This window comes from Macadamia integrifolia, chromosome 7 (genome assembly GCF_013358625.1).
Source record: "Macadamia integrifolia cultivar HAES 741 chromosome 7, SCU_Mint_v3, whole genome shotgun sequence".
Lineage (NCBI taxonomy): Eukaryota > Viridiplantae > Streptophyta > Magnoliopsida > Proteales > Proteaceae > Macadamia > Macadamia integrifolia.
Genome location: NC_056563.1, coordinates 27,996,132 through 28,011,576, shown reverse-complemented (window position 1 = coordinate 28,011,576; position 15,445 = coordinate 27,996,132). Strand labels below are relative to the sequence as shown.

Genomic DNA, 15,445 nt, shown 5'->3' with positions numbered 1-15,445 from the left:
TATGGATGGTATGAAGTATGAACTATATACTTAAACAAGAATTCTTGAATGGTGAACAACCAGATCCTATTACTGGCAACATAAAAAATTTCTATCATTGAAACATGTAAATCTATTAAAAAATTAAAAAAACTCTACATGTTTGATGAAATGGTTGCTGCAATCTATTCCAATAACGAATCATTGCATGAGGAGGTTTTACTCTATGGAAATGTTCTTTAATGGAATTTCAGATTTAGGTGGTTGTGACAAAAAAACTATTGATTCCGATTGATGTGCTGGAAATCCTCAAGTTATCAATTTATCCAATAAATTACTCGGGGCTCACATAGCCCATGCAAGATTAATCGTATTCTGATAGAGACTTAGAAGAACTCAACCTCATAAACCGGCTTAATATCAATTCCCTTTGAAAACCAATGTGGGATTAACCCTCTATATGACTGATATGAGACCCATAATATACTCTGCGCCAAATATCGAATCAGCCGATCATAATATCCGATATCATAGGTATCATACAAAAATATATAATGTTTCTTGAATTTGCAACCAATTTTTTCCAATACACAATATCAACGGTGACTAATACAAGATCTGATACCCGTTTGCAACTCTATAATCATGGTTCTAAGAATTAGTATCAGGTAATCGTATTGGACAATTCATATCGACCAGACTAGCGAATGTTCGATTCTAATACCTAACCGATAGTTGAACGGTATGAACCTGGAGCTAAGAAAGTTAAAAGATCGTTTTTGTGGTAAAATAGGGTATTTCTACCGGATATGGGTATTTCGATATCGATTATCAAAACGGTTTTAGAGATGACCAACACCCGTGCGGATACCGATCTCCCATGCCTATGATTGCTTCCCACCAATAATTTAGTTTGGTTTGGAAGGACGCCATTGTTTGTGTGATTTCAAGGATACATGAAGGTGAAAAGTGTCAATTTGTTGACACAGATAGATATAGAAAACCGACAGAATCTGAACGTCACGAACACGTGAGATTTGAGAGGAAAAATCTCTTGACGTACGCTATAATCTTATGAAACCTTTACAAAGTTGTCTACCAATAAATTTTTTGTCACGTGTCATCTTCGTAGTTTATAAAGGACTCGGAAAGGTCGGGATTAAAGCCACGCGGAACGCGGAACGCGGAACGGATACGATACGGAGCTCAAGATTCAACTCGTTTAATTTAAATAACAGAATTTGACTCTAGTGAGTGCCCTGGATTGTATCATCATTTGAAAACAATGGCCACTATTACCACCATGGATTTATCCGTATTATATCGTATCGTATCGTTGTATATATATATATATATATACTATTTTACCTGTGAAATGATATAAGTAATCTATCTTGATTGATCAAATATAGTATTGGTTGAGAAAATGATATCAATATAATATGATCAAAAGGTTGATCCAATACCAACATTTGAAACCATGACTATAATAGCTTCTCTTTTGGTGTAATATATTGATAAAGAAATCCTTATACTCTCAAGGATAGCACATGGCTAATTGAAGTATCACGGAAAAATATTAACATGAGTGGGATTTTTGCTTTCATAAGTATAGTGATCATTTCACTATTTTATTGTGTGAGAGTAGAATCACGTAATTATTTGAATGTTACTAATTTTTAATTTTTTTGTCCTAAGGTAAGAAATGACTTATATTTTGTTTTGAAGGTAAAAAAAAAAAAGTTAAAAATAAGATTTCTTACAAAAAATATTGTTTGAGAAAGAATCTATACATTACAGTAATAAGGGACTAGAAAATAATATCATCTATATGAGAATGAGAACCACATGATCTGAATAAAAAAGAGTATTAGCAGAAACCCCACAGTACTCATTATGTTAAAAAGAAATAAAAATATCTGTAGCAAGTAGTTAAGCGGTCTTATTCCAAAGGATAGATTAATATTTTATTCAAACAATTATTGTTTTAGGAATACTTCATTTGAGAAATTAAAAGCTGGTTTAATGACATCTTTCTATGAGAAATAAATAATTCCGTTCTCCATTTCTATGTATTTTCATCCTTATAGAGTGATATTAGAGGGGTAAAAATGTAAACTAATTTTCAGTGGCTTTTTTGTAATTTCAAAGTTTATTCATTCAATGAGGTAATAAAGACCCTGACCCCTGAGGATGCGTGTCTTTGAACCAACCCAGTAGCTTCCCACAGCCTAATTGTCAAGAAAAAGGCTTTTCCTTTTTCTTCTCCCCCTCTCGGATCACTCTGTGAGCTCAGGCGGACGCAGAAGTATACAGACGTCGTTTCTTCGTGAGCTCAAATTCTTCGTAACCGTTACTTTCCCAGAGAACTGTAAAACAGAAAGAGAGAGAGAGAGAGAGAGAGAGGGGAAGAAGACATTGCTTCCCGCGTTTTCCATCCTCCGGCCGGCCGCCACCACCTATTTCTTCACATTTATTTATGATGCGTGCAAGCCATTCTCAATCAACGTCCTATCTTTATCTGTTTCTTAAGGGTTTTTAAAGTTTTAACCCTCTGTAAGCTTCCACATTTCCCATTCTACAAAACATCTTTGCTTCTCTCTGTATCCATTTTATAAAACTTCGTTTGCTTCTTAAATCCTGTAGCTTTGATCAAGACTTGGAAACTAAAGTTTCTGGGAAGCGTTCCTTTTGGTCGATTGGTGGGAGAAATTTGGGCTCTGTGTGATCTCGGATTCTAATTTTATTTCAAGTTTGAAACGATTATTGGGTTGAAGAGGTAAAGAGTGTGGGTTTCCTTCTTTATTAGTATTTATTTATCATTTTTGTTGGAAAGTAGAGTATTTTCCTGATCAATTAAGCTCCACATTAAGGGGTTTCAGATGGAATGTTAAAATTTTCAAAGATGATTTTCAGATGATGCATTTTTCCACTTTTTTTTTTTTTTGAATTTTTGCTGGAAGTCGAGTTTCTTCTCTGCCTGAAAATCTTCAGCTGAGATCCGCGGTTTTAGCGGCATTTTTCTTGTTTATGAACTTGAATACAAGGGTTTTGCAGGATAGGTTCTAGAATCCAGATTGAATTTGTGTTTCTTTTATGTTCTTATCAGGTTCTGAGTATTGCATCGATGGGAGTACCATTCAGCAAGAGGACCGGAGAGGCTCCTCCTGTCCTTCATCTCGATACTAATTTGCAGTACACGGCCGAGCTGAGCTCATATGAAGCAGAATGCAGACTCGATCCGGATTTGCAGTCATTCGATTCCATCCTGCAGGCCAGGACGAACCGTGTCATAAACACAGTCGCCTCCGGGGTGGAGGTTCGAGCACTCTCCTTTGAAACACTGACAGAAGTTACAGGAAGCCTCCTTGAGATGAACCAGGAAGTTGTCAATGTCATCTTAGATTGTAAGAAAGATATATGGAATAACCAAGAACTCTTCGGACTTGTCGAGGATTACTTTGAGAACAGTCTGCAAACCTTAGATTTCTGCACGTCCTTGGAGAAGTGCCTAAAAAAAGCCCGTGACAGCCAATTGATCCTTCATGTTGCATTACAACAATTCGAAAAGGAGGATGGGGTAGGTGACAAGAAGTATTTGGCGACGATGGAGGAACTGAAAAATTTCAAGGCTGCTGGGAACCCATTCATGGAGGATTTCATCCAGGAATTCCACACGGTCTACAGGCATCAGGTGTTGATGTTAAAGAAGTTGCAGATCCGAAAGGACAAACTTGATAAGAAGCTGACATCTGTAAAGGCATATAGGAAAGTTTCAAGCATTATCTTTGCTGCAACTTTTGCTGCCCTCCTTATTTGTTCAGTAGTGGCTGCTGCAATGGCAGCACCTCCAGTTGCTGCTGCCATGGCAGCAGCGACTTCAATCCCTATAGGAGCAATGGGGAAGTGGTTTAATTCGCTGTGGCAGGGCTATGAGAATGCAGTAAAAGGACAGAAGGAAGTAATTAGCACAATGCAGGTTGGCACTTATGTTGCAATCAAGGACTTGGAGAGTATCCGGGTTCTGGTTGAGCGCTTAGAAATAGAGATCCACACTCTGATGGAGAATGCTGATTTTGCGCTCAGGGAAGGGGAGGCAGTGAAGATTGGAGTGGAGGAGATCAAGAGGAAGTTGGAGGGATTTATGAAATGCATTGAGGATTTGAGTGAACAAGCTGACAGGTGCAGCCGGGATGTACGCAGGGCAAGGACGGTTGTTCTTCAGAAGATAATTAAACATCCCAACAACTGAAAAAAATGTGTCGGTATGCACTGCTGATCGTTGCTTTTTCAGTTACACTGTAATTTTCATGTTCTATATATGTTTAGCAACAATTGTCAACTCGATCCATTCCCACCCCCCCTCCCAAAAAAAAAAAAAAAAATAGTTAACTCCATATGTGGGAGTCATTGGTGTGGCTTCTTATTTAGTTAATAATAATAGAGGGAAGAATTGATACTTTCAGTTCTTTGATTTTCGGCTTTCTTTTTGTTTGCTTTTGTTTTTTCTTTGGGATTTGGGCAGGGGGCTTGGCAAAGAAAGTTCGGGTTTTCAACTAACTATTGTTGTTTGTATTCTTATTCATAGAAATTGTAATTTGAAGTACCACATGAATGCAGTCCACTAGTAATAAATTTGTTGGTGCGATATTCAGAATGTGGTGCTCCTCTCTACATGGAAAATATGGAGCAAGACTCTCTCTCTCTCTCTCCCCCCCCCTCTCCCTCTACTAGACGTTGAATCTCTATTTTCAAGAAGTCAACCTCTTTGATTGCTATCTTGATGATACCTTGATTGCAGCAAACAGCCATTCCTTACACTAGTGTTACTGTCATGATAATGCAACTTTTAATGCCTGCAAATGATCCTTTTTTTTTTTTTCTGGTAGAACCTACAAATGATCTTAAATCAACATAACCAAATCATCTATTCATCAAGAACCATAATTGCATGATAGTGAGTGGCACTACTGGAAATGGCTATCATCTTTCTGTTTCTTTGCCATGAGAACAAGTAAATAATCATAACCCAACTTTACCATTTCATCAATCACAAGCTCACAGCACGTTAGTGTAAAATAAGGGATCTTAGATAAGAGTTTTCTGACTATGGTGAAAATCTTGCGCAATATGATCATAAAGCCCCCATGAACTAGCTCTGTGATCTCAATTCCAACTACCTGGTATCATTTGAATGAATGTTTTGAGTTCAACATGGATATCAACTTTTTTAGCTTGGGAATTTCTGGGCCACAAACCATGAGCTTAGTTCAATGTCACAGGTTTGTTTTGGCCCTATTTCCATAGTCCATGGCTTGGCAGCCAAAATTGAATCATGTAAACAAGACCCATCCAAGATAGTTTAAAGCTAGGATTTTACTTTTCTTAATAAGGCCATTCATTTTCTCTACAAAGAGTGATGATCTTCCTTTTTTGGATTTTCACTGTATAGGTTATTGTTTTAGAGGTCTCTTATAGTGGTCAGAAGCTACTGTTATTGGGTACCGAGGCTTTACCTTCCCCATCCCAACTCTTGTTGATGCTTCGAAGAATGATTCTAGAATCCGATTGAGTAGTTTCTCTGTCATACTTTTTGTTTCCTTTTTCTTTCTTAGATCACCATTAAAGAGGTACAATGCAGATCATGTTTCCTCTTAAGGGCATACCGGGTATTGCACTATCCACAAAGCCATTTACTCATTCCTTTATGATGGGACATCCATTTACTCATTCCTTTGTGATGGGACATCTTCGTGTTTCTTTGCCATGAGAACAAGTACATCTTATCTTGGAATATGTTTTGATTGATTTAGGCTCTCTAGTGGACAACATGTTGGATAATATAGTTTAGTTTCAGGATTCCATAATCTCATAGTGGAAGGAGATTCATCCAGTCATAGCTTGGATGAGCTCAGACTGACAGATTCTTTGGAGGTTCTCGCATGTCATTAGGTGCATCAGATCTACTGCTTCCAAAATGAACTGCTTGTTCAATTGGAAGCTCAGGTCTGCTAATGATATGCAAAACAGGGGGTTAATAGGCTGACTGGGACTTCTTTTTCACTGGCAGATTAAGGTCACGTGTTAAGATGCTACTTTTCTGGAGATTACATGTCCAACTCAATCTATCTATCCATATGTCTGTCTGTCCAAGAAGTTTCAACTCAAGTCATACAGTTTCCTTCAGATCTCAGGTGGTAGAGGCCCCCAAATTGGATTAAACCTGGCATTAGCTTTTGAATGGAAGAGTGAACTCCTATGGATGGGCCTTCCAATAGGATGTCCCTTTCAACGTCCCACATCTTATTTTTTCCTCCACCTTCATGGGAAATGGGAAAAAAAATTAAACGCTAGTATTGAAGTTGTGACAAATTAGGACAACAGAAAACAGCAAAAGGAAGACGAGAGGGAGACTACTGTTTAGAAGGAGAAAAGATATTCCCCCATTACCCTTGGTTTATGTACAGTCTCACGTAAACCTAAAACAGCATCATATAAAAACTAAAATACCCCTGAAAAATGCCCTATGGTAGACATAAGAGACTTAATTCCTTGCCACTCCCCTTCAAGCTGGAGCGTAGGAAATATATATATATACCCCAGCGTGCTCCAGCTTGGGACAACTGAAGTAGGAATCACCATCACATGCAGACATGAACAGATATGACATTTGTAGAAGCCAGTGAACAGCAACAAACAGAACTGCAAGAAAAACCTCTTCCTGTCGCAGCCCTACAAAAGAACTGCAGAAAGGAGAAATCCAGTTGGAGCACCACATAAATATAAGCAGCAGAAAATATCAGTCATAGGACAAAAGTCAGCAGCAGTAGGAGATGAGCAAATCATTGTTGCAGGCCAGAAAACATCAATAACAATAGCAAAACCCCAGATAATAGCTGCTGTGGAAGATGAAAAAATCACTGCTGCAGACCAGAAATCTGAAATCTTCTATTAGAAGAACTTAAGACAAACAGTAGGGAGAAATCTTCAACAAGAAGAACTCCAGGCAGATAATAAATCTTCAAAAAGAAGAATTCCACTATAACAAATCTTGAATAAGAAGATAGGCAGATAATCTTCAATAAGAAGATATGCAGAAGGCTAGGAAAATAAGAAGATATGCAAATGACAGATAATCTTTTACGACTCCTGATGTGGTAAAAATTGACCAGATGATGTTCCTTGCAGCTCTTGATGCTCCAACCGATCTGCAAAGAAGAGAAAGACAAGGAGAGCCGGGCTGACCCTACAATCAGATCTTTCCACAATAGTTTGCTCAAGAGAGCTTTAGTGAAAAAAGTGTTCGATCCCTTGTGATGGAGGCTTACCTTGGTATTTATAGGCTGCTGATGGAGGGAGAAGGAGAGACGTTTGTGGAGAGTCCTATTAGGTGTGGAGTCCTTGAGAGGAATGGTTCTCTGATTCTAGGAATATCCTGGATCCCATGGCATGTTCTGGGAATATTCCTCTTTGATCTCGGAGGTGCAAGTCGTGAGAAGGGTGGATGCTTCTGGTGACGTGTAGCAACCTGAGTCTTGCCCCTATAATGAGGGGTCACGTCCCTTAAATGTAGGAGTGGACGTGTGCACATTTCTGGGTGCCTTACTTGATTGTGTGCCGAACCGAGGTGGCAGGTCGGCCTGAGGAACCGAGGTGGTAGGTCGACCTGAGGAGAGACTGAGGTGGCAGGTTGGCCTAAGGAAAGACCGAGGTGGCAGGTCGGCCTGAGGGGTTGGCTCGGCTTAGGATGAACCGAGGGGTTGGTTTTGCCAAGGATGACCAAGGGGTTGGCTCGGCCAAGGATGAGCCATGGGGTCGGCTAGGCCAAGGATGACCAAGGGGTTGGCTCGGCCAAGGATGAGCCATGGGGTCGGCTAGGCCAAGGATGACCAAGGGGTCGGCTCGGCCAAGGATGACCCAAGGGACTGGCTAGGCCAAGGATGACCAAGGGGTCGGCTCGGCCAAGGATGACCAAGGGGTCGGCTCGGCCAAGGATGACCCAAGGGATGACCCGAGGGAGTGGCATTTTTACCCTCATCAACTCCCGTGACCAAACATAAAATGCTCCCCCCCCCCTCTCCCCCCTCCCTCTCCCCCCTCCCTCTCCCCCCTCATATGTAGCACTACATGTGGATAAATAACGCAGAGGAGTAAACAAAGCGAACCTATTTAGTCCCACTATTGCCAATATAAATCTGTTATGTCATAACAGAATGTAACTAGGAGCAATAGAAGCAATAAGGTCTCTCAGTGATAAGATTGATATAGATCTGAGCAAATAAAATCAGTTGCTGCATTCATATACAGGAGACCAGTAGAGTAGCAACCGTAGGAAGAGAAATCTTCTTGCTCTGAAATAGAATAACATGCTTAAATCATTAACAACCATCAATAAACTTCATGTGCATGTGAGAAAATTTATGCACAGGGATAGAAACATCTGTTATGCCTTATCAATACATAATATGATAACAGCACCAGCACTTCTCCTTGCAAGTATCAATTTTCAGCAACATAAGAAAACTTAAAAAAAAACTCAATGGGATGAAAAATATGTATAGTTGGATATGCAAACCCCAGGAAAGAAAAGCCCAGAATTTGAGAGAGATTTCCAAAACAGCACCTTATAGGAAAAGAGTGAATCTCAAACATAGATATAAACCCCTCAATTGCTTGAACCAACAAAAAGCAGAATAGTAGAACAACCTATATTTCACAGTCCAATAATTTGATCTGCTTCAAACTCCTGTCGAGCGTAGATCTTAAGCACAAGAGTTAACCCTCAAAATTTGGTAAAAATCCAATGGACAGATAGGGAAATACTGCAGTGGAACTGAATTAGAAATTCCGACTCCTAAAAAATAGGGACCAGTAAAACTTCCAATCAACCTATCTGATCATGTTGAAATTACAAGCAAGCACTCCTTATGGGGCAGAGAATAACCTGTCAAAGGATGACTGACTTCCAAGGGGTGGATGTCCTTCCTTCAAAAATCAATACTAACATAGAGAAAAGAGAGATTTCTTGATCAAATCATCAAGAACAGCAACCGCAGGTCCTTTGTAGATAGATTTCTTGATCAGATCATCAAGAACAGTAACTGCAGGTCCTTTCATCATCAAGAGACTTTAAAAAAATATATTGTAGAGGAGAGGTCTGGTGGTGGATGTAACGCAAGTGAATTGCATTTGTTTGCTTGTGGTGGTGGGCTTTATTCTGGTGCGTTGAACCGCTATTCACAGATACCTCTGGCTTGAGTTTTGGGTTGCTTATCTAATTTTCAATGCGGAGTTGTGTGTTTGAGTTGTTACTTTTGTGCTTAGCGGGGCCATCAAGAATTCGTTATCTCATTCCTCCTTTCATAAAAGTAGATTGGGTTGATGGATTATCTTGGTGGGTGGACGTAATGCATGTAGGATGCTTTGGCTTGACCAATCTATATGGTACGTCAGTTAGACGGCCAGTACATGCGTCAGGTTGACAGTTGGCACTCATTATAATTAGCCATAACCCGTCAATCTTTTTGCATGGAACCTCACACTCATTTTTGCTTGGAATCTCCATATAGCTGACCCTATTAAGTTGGGATAAGGTTTTTGGATGTTGTTATTGTTGTAAAGATTTGATAATGGAAGTATAGATTACCTTCATTCTTCATGTTCACATCTCATGATCAATCAATAATAGCAACGGTGACAATATTGCTGCAAATATGAATAGACTCCTTTAGAGACTCTCAAAACAGATTTAACTAGACAAGAATCTTAGTTAGATCTGCTCTGATTCCATGTGACAAAGTACGCTAAAAAAAACAGCAAAAAGAAGAAGAAGAGGTAGAGAGGAAGACTACCAATTAGAAGGAAGGGAGACTACCGATTAGAAGGAGAAAGATACTCCCCACTAATAGCAAGAAGATCTATAATATGTAGACCTTCACAAAATCCTTAAGCAGTAACATATAAAGACTAAATACCCCTGAAAACTACAGTAGACAAAATAGATTTTTTTGGATATATGGAGTAAGGAGTTTGCAAATGATAAAGATTTGGTGAAGAGGGAAGTTTCCCCAATCAAATGATCCAGATTTCTCGTGTAAGGTAAATACCTAGGAAAACAGGATACCTTTCTAAGACGCAAATCAACTTGAAATAAAGGAATGCCTGCTCTAATGTCAACATCTGATGGCAGAGTGAGGCATTGGAGCTGACCCCTTAAGCTAAGCAAGTCTAGTTGCAGAGATGGTAAGTGACTGCTGCGAGTCTGAGCTGGCATGCTTCATTCTTTGGTTCATTAAAATTTGAGCAAATGATTCATCATTGCATCTCAGTAGACTCATGTACATTTTAACTATTACATGGTCCTCCATGTTTATCACTAAGTCAATGGTAATTTGAATTGTTCCAAGCAGCAGTGTCTCAGAACTTCCAGAGGCAGTTATAGTCCAGCAAAAGCCGTGTGAACTGGTAAACGGGGTGAGTCTGCCCTGTAAAATTGAGATTTACCTGTTGATCTTTCTGATCTTCAGACTATACCTCCAACTCAAGAGAATCCATGGATGCCAGCTTGTCCAAGGTTATGGAGACAGAAGAATAAAGTCGTGTTAGTGCGTTCTTTCCTATTGCTATAATTGTACTTCACCAAAAACTTGTATCTTCTAGCTTACTTGATGTTGAATTCATCTCTGTTAGTCCCAATTGTCTCTGCTATATGGAAAATCAAGTTCATGATAATAGGGCTTTTCAGTTGTATTACAGTAAAGACAAATTTGAGTGCTATCAATAATTGATTTATGGAGTTCATTAGAAATATCATTTCCCAGGAAGTTTTTGTTCACATTGTCATTTATCTACTTTTAAATATTATCACGTAGAATGAGTCCACTGTGCTGCATAAGGAGACCAGAATAATCGTAATAGAGAATGGCAAGTTTGCCACAGTCAGCACTCACATTAGCAAAGAAAACAGCTACTAGCTCTCCGAGGATTGTGGGTGTAAACAAATAACAACAATGACAAATTCAGATGCATTTTTGATGAAAACCAACTTTGTAGATGCCATGATAATAGTTAATACCGCAGGGGTATGCTTGTAATAAAAAAAAAAAAAAAAAAAAGAGCAACCCAGTGCACAAGGCTCCCCCGCAACTGCAGGGGCAAATGTTTGCAGCCTTACCCCCTGTTTTGTAGAAGAGGCTGTTTCCAAACAGAGGTATACTTGTAATATCCTTGCTTATTAGGATCTTATGTGTGTATTATATAAGTAATAAGGGCATATTTGTAATTCTTTACACTTTTAATTATGAATGAATATACCTTACTACTTCCGATTAGGAGGTTAAGCTATTCTCTCCACTTGGTAGTACAAGTTTTTCTTTCTTCTTCCTTTTTTCCTCTAGTTGTCATGTTGGTTGTTCTAGGTCTCAAACTGTCACATGGTATCAGAGCATTGAACAACCAGCAGTTGCGATCCATTTTCTTGGTTTTAGAGTCCCATTAGGGTTTTCTTTTGTTGTGGTTTGCAGCAACTTATGAAGATGAAGATTGATACTTACATGGAGCAATGTTAATACCCTGTGCATAAAGATTCTACCCTGCTGTTGCTGCCTACATCATATATTGAAATCAAACACTGCTCGTGGCTCCCTTGTTTTTTGCTCTTTTGGCTTCAACTAGGGATTGGGCATATCTCCCTATCTGGCCGTTGGATATTTGAGGTATTTTAGGGTTGATCCCTATGGACAAGACTCCTCCATTGACCTAAGTTTGGTGTTGATCAGAGAAGTGGATTGCTTTCTCTTGGTAGTTTCTAAACTGTGATTTTAAGTTTCTATTTCTTTTAATCTATAATTATAGCTCTGGATTATTCCAAGTTTTTGGGCTACTAAATTACTATTTCTGCCCAATATTCTACATGAGTTTGGGCCTCATCTGAGATACTGATTGGCTGTTATTCAATTTTTCCTATTGCTGGTTTTTCTATACCCTGCAGCTTTGCTTATTTGGAGATATTAGTAACCTGTGGTTTTGCCTATTGCTGCTACTATGTGAAGTTTTTTTCAATTGTTCCCAGGTTTCTACTATTATGGCTACTTTGGTGTTGCTATTATGTATTCTTTGATTTGGTGGTGTTGTTCTATATTCAAGGGGTGATTTAAAATCTTCTGTGGACTCGGTGAATATGCCAATTACTGCTATAAGCTTAGTGGTGCATCCAATTATCTTCTATGGCCACAAGTTGTAAAGGTATATATCAACGCAAAGGGAAAATTAAAAAAAAATTGATGCCTGAACCCCCTACTGACTCCAAAGATTATGAGGAGTGAATGCGTGAGAATTATACTCTACTTGTGTAGATGTGGAATGGTATGGATCCAACTCTTGCTACAATGTTATGTATATCATACTACAACCAAAGTTGTGTTGGGTGATCTGAAAGAAAGTTTTTCCCAATATTTATCAGCCTCTCACCACTGACTTGGACTTCTTGATGACTCAACGTGCATATTGAAGTTGATTGCCATTTTGTTTGAGATATTGTGATGAGGAAGGTAATCTCCTCTTTGTTTGTTAGCTCTGGTCAACAGCTTGGTGATTTGTTTACTAAAGCCTTGTTTAAAAATGTGTTTCTTCAAGGATGTTCCAGGCTGGACATGTGTGATATTTATGTTCCAGCTTGAGGGGGAGTATTAATAGTTAGTAGCATAGGGTATACTAAAGCCTTGTTTAAAAATGTGTTTCTTCAAGGACGTTCCAAGCTGGACATGTGTGATATTTATGTTCCAGCTTGAGGGGGAGTATTAATAGTTAGTAGCGTTGGGGTATACTTGTAATATTTTATTTTATTAGGGTCTTATGTGTCTTATATGTGTGTTATGTAATAAGGGCATACTTATAATTCTTTACACTTCTAATTATAAATATACTGTACTACTACCAATTGGGAGGTTAAGCTATTCTCTCCAATCAGTAGAGTTTGAAACCTTCCTTGGCAGGGAGAAACTCCGTCTCTTAGGGTCTTCATCTGGACATACAGTACCCATGACATCTAAAACCATGTTGCCGTTGCTGTGGTTAACTGATTATGAACTGCTTCCCAGTGAACCCCGTTGCTATATTAGCATGTACAATTAACAAGATTCCATAGCCTCCAGGGACTGGGATAGCCATTAAACAGATTACAAGCTTCTAACCATCTGAAACTTTCCCTTGACCTGAAGCTAGGAAAATTTATAGTGAATTGCAAGATATTTTATGGCAGGCTAGCCCCTCAGCCTCCATTATTGTTACTCATATCTAATTTTGATTAACCTGAAGCTTAAAGCAACCTGAGTCATTCTAATGATTTACTGGGAACTTCAGTTTGCTTATTTTACTGCTGAAGTCTAGTTCATTTTGCAGGGGAAACTTGGTTCAGAGTGAGGAAATAGCTGTTCATTTCTTTCTTTGTCGCTTGGTCCTTATTTTTTGGTTATACCCACTTCTTGCTTCGTTCTTCACTTCTCTGTCTGTTAATTATGGTTGAGTTTCATATGGCCAACTGGAAGGTATATGCACCAATGATCTATTGGGATTGTGGTTTGGTTTGTCACTGATTGTAGATTGGTAAGAAAAAAAACATTTCTGTTTTCCATTTTCTCCTCCTCACAGAGTCTACTATCATGATTTTTTGTTTCCCTTTCAGAGAAACAAAATCTGATACGAAGATTAATTTATATCGAAAGGGCATTCACAGCCCAACTAAAGCAAATATCTAAAGAATATTAGCCATGCATCAACAGAAACAGCAAAACAAAAGCCGAATGATATTTTCAGTGACTAATCTCGTGGTATGATTGAGACAGTTCTGAACCAATGTGCTCTTCAAGATCCCTTGTTTCTCTTTAGAAGGCAGACTTGAACTTAAACTATTTTAGTTGTATATGAGTGCTTATTTTAGAAAATTAGATAGTTTATTACTGTTCAGAACTACCTCGGTAAAGCCTGCATTTTCAAGGTCTACCTAAGATAATGTAGCTTTCAATTCCAGATGCCAGTAAATTAGTGTTTATTTTTTCTGTGCACTCCGGCAATACAGTGTCTCTGCCTTTGACAATGGTTCTTCTACGAAGATTTTAGAACTTGAAAAAAGAGATGTTCGAGCAAACACCGAGAAATATGAAAATAAATTAAGACAGATTGCACAACACACAGAGATTTAACGAGGTTCACACACCGATGTGGTGTGCTACGTCCTCAGTCAAAGAAGATGTTTCACTATGTAGAAGAGAGATCACATCCAAGTAGCGGCGAGAAAATTCACCATGATGAAATAACCTAGAGGGGGGGTGAATAGGTTATACTAGTGGAATTTAACTCTTTTCGATGAATAGGTCACAAGTGTGACTGCAAGTTAAAACAATGCAGAGTAAATAAAACAAGTACAACCACAAAACACAAGATTTATAGTGGTTCGACTCAATCCGAGTCTAGTCCACTCCCTACAAGAATCCTCTTGTAAGGTATTCCACTAGTTCTCCCTTTCAGTACGATAGATAGGGAAGAAAACCTTTACAATCTTTTTCACGGATAAGAGTATCCTTGCAAATCCCCTTTACAGGCAGAGAGGCGCTTTTACAATCTCTTTTGGAGGTAGAGAGACACCTTTCTCTTTTTAAGATAAGAGAATCCTTACAATCCTAAGTACAGTCTAGAATTGTAAAAAAAAAAGAACAGAAATAAATAGGAAATAGTGGAATAGGAGGAATACCTCAAGTGTGGTGCAAATGATGAGAATGAGAGATGAATGATGCACCTTTTGTAAAGTCCTCTCTTATGGCTTTGACTTGCACAGGAGAGAGTAGAGGACTTTGATTGAGATTTGGGTCTTTTGTTGGGATTGGTGTAATCGAACAACTCAAGTAGAATATACTAATCTTAATAACTCTTGAATATTTGCAATAATGCTCTTAAAGCTCTTTCTTAATTCATATTTAATTAAGAACGGTTTGGGTATTTATAGGTGAACTTAGTGAAGCATTTTAGGCAGGAAATCAGGCTCCAACGGACGTATTCTGGGACCACCGGTCGACCGCCATCGGTAGTTGGTCGACCGTCAAGAGCCGTTGAGGCAAAATATAGCCATTGGGGCACTTTCAGGCAGTCACCGGTCGACCGGGGCTTTCAGCCGGTCAACTGCCAACATGACAGACTGTTTTGACAGAATGCTGTCATACTGACCAGTCGTCAGTGTTTTGATCATAAATTTTTGGTCTGACCTCGGAATGATCTAAAATCAGTTGCGTTGAAATCTTGACTCGATTTCCTACAACTTCTAAGAAGGTTTCATCTCCTGATACCGACTCTAAGATTATCCAAAATACCCTTAAGTCAGGTTAATGTGGTTTTCACAGAATTTCACTATAACGCATTTTTCCTAATATGTTCCTTACCACTTAGAGACTCTCCATACTTGGTCAAGGTATACTCT

General features: G+C 38.8%; 1 protein-coding gene across 6 annotated transcripts; it reads left to right on the top strand.

Moving 5' to 3' along the window:
* Positions 1-2,202: 2,202 nt before the first annotated feature.
* Positions 2,203-13,582, top strand: LOC122084567 (UPF0496 protein At4g34320-like). Of its 6 annotated transcripts, none has more exons than XM_042652919.1 (3): positions 2,203-2,758; positions 3,089-4,244; positions 12,050-13,582. In XM_042652919.1, exon 2 carries the CDS (start codon positions 3,107-3,109, stop codon positions 4,229-4,231), a length of 1,125 nt encoding a protein of 374 aa, XP_042508853.1. In that variant the 5' UTR covers positions 2,203-2,758; positions 3,089-3,106; the 3' UTR covers positions 4,232-4,244; positions 12,050-13,582. The 6 variants fall into 6 exon arrangements, with proteins under 6 accessions (XP_042508853.1, XP_042508850.1, XP_042508852.1 ...); XM_042652916.1 differs by lacking the exon at positions 12,050-13,582 and adding an exon at positions 11,502-11,929; XM_042652918.1 differs by lacking the exon at positions 12,050-13,582 and adding an exon at positions 10,392-10,813.
* The last annotated feature ends 1,863 nt before the right edge of the window (positions 13,583-15,445 follow it).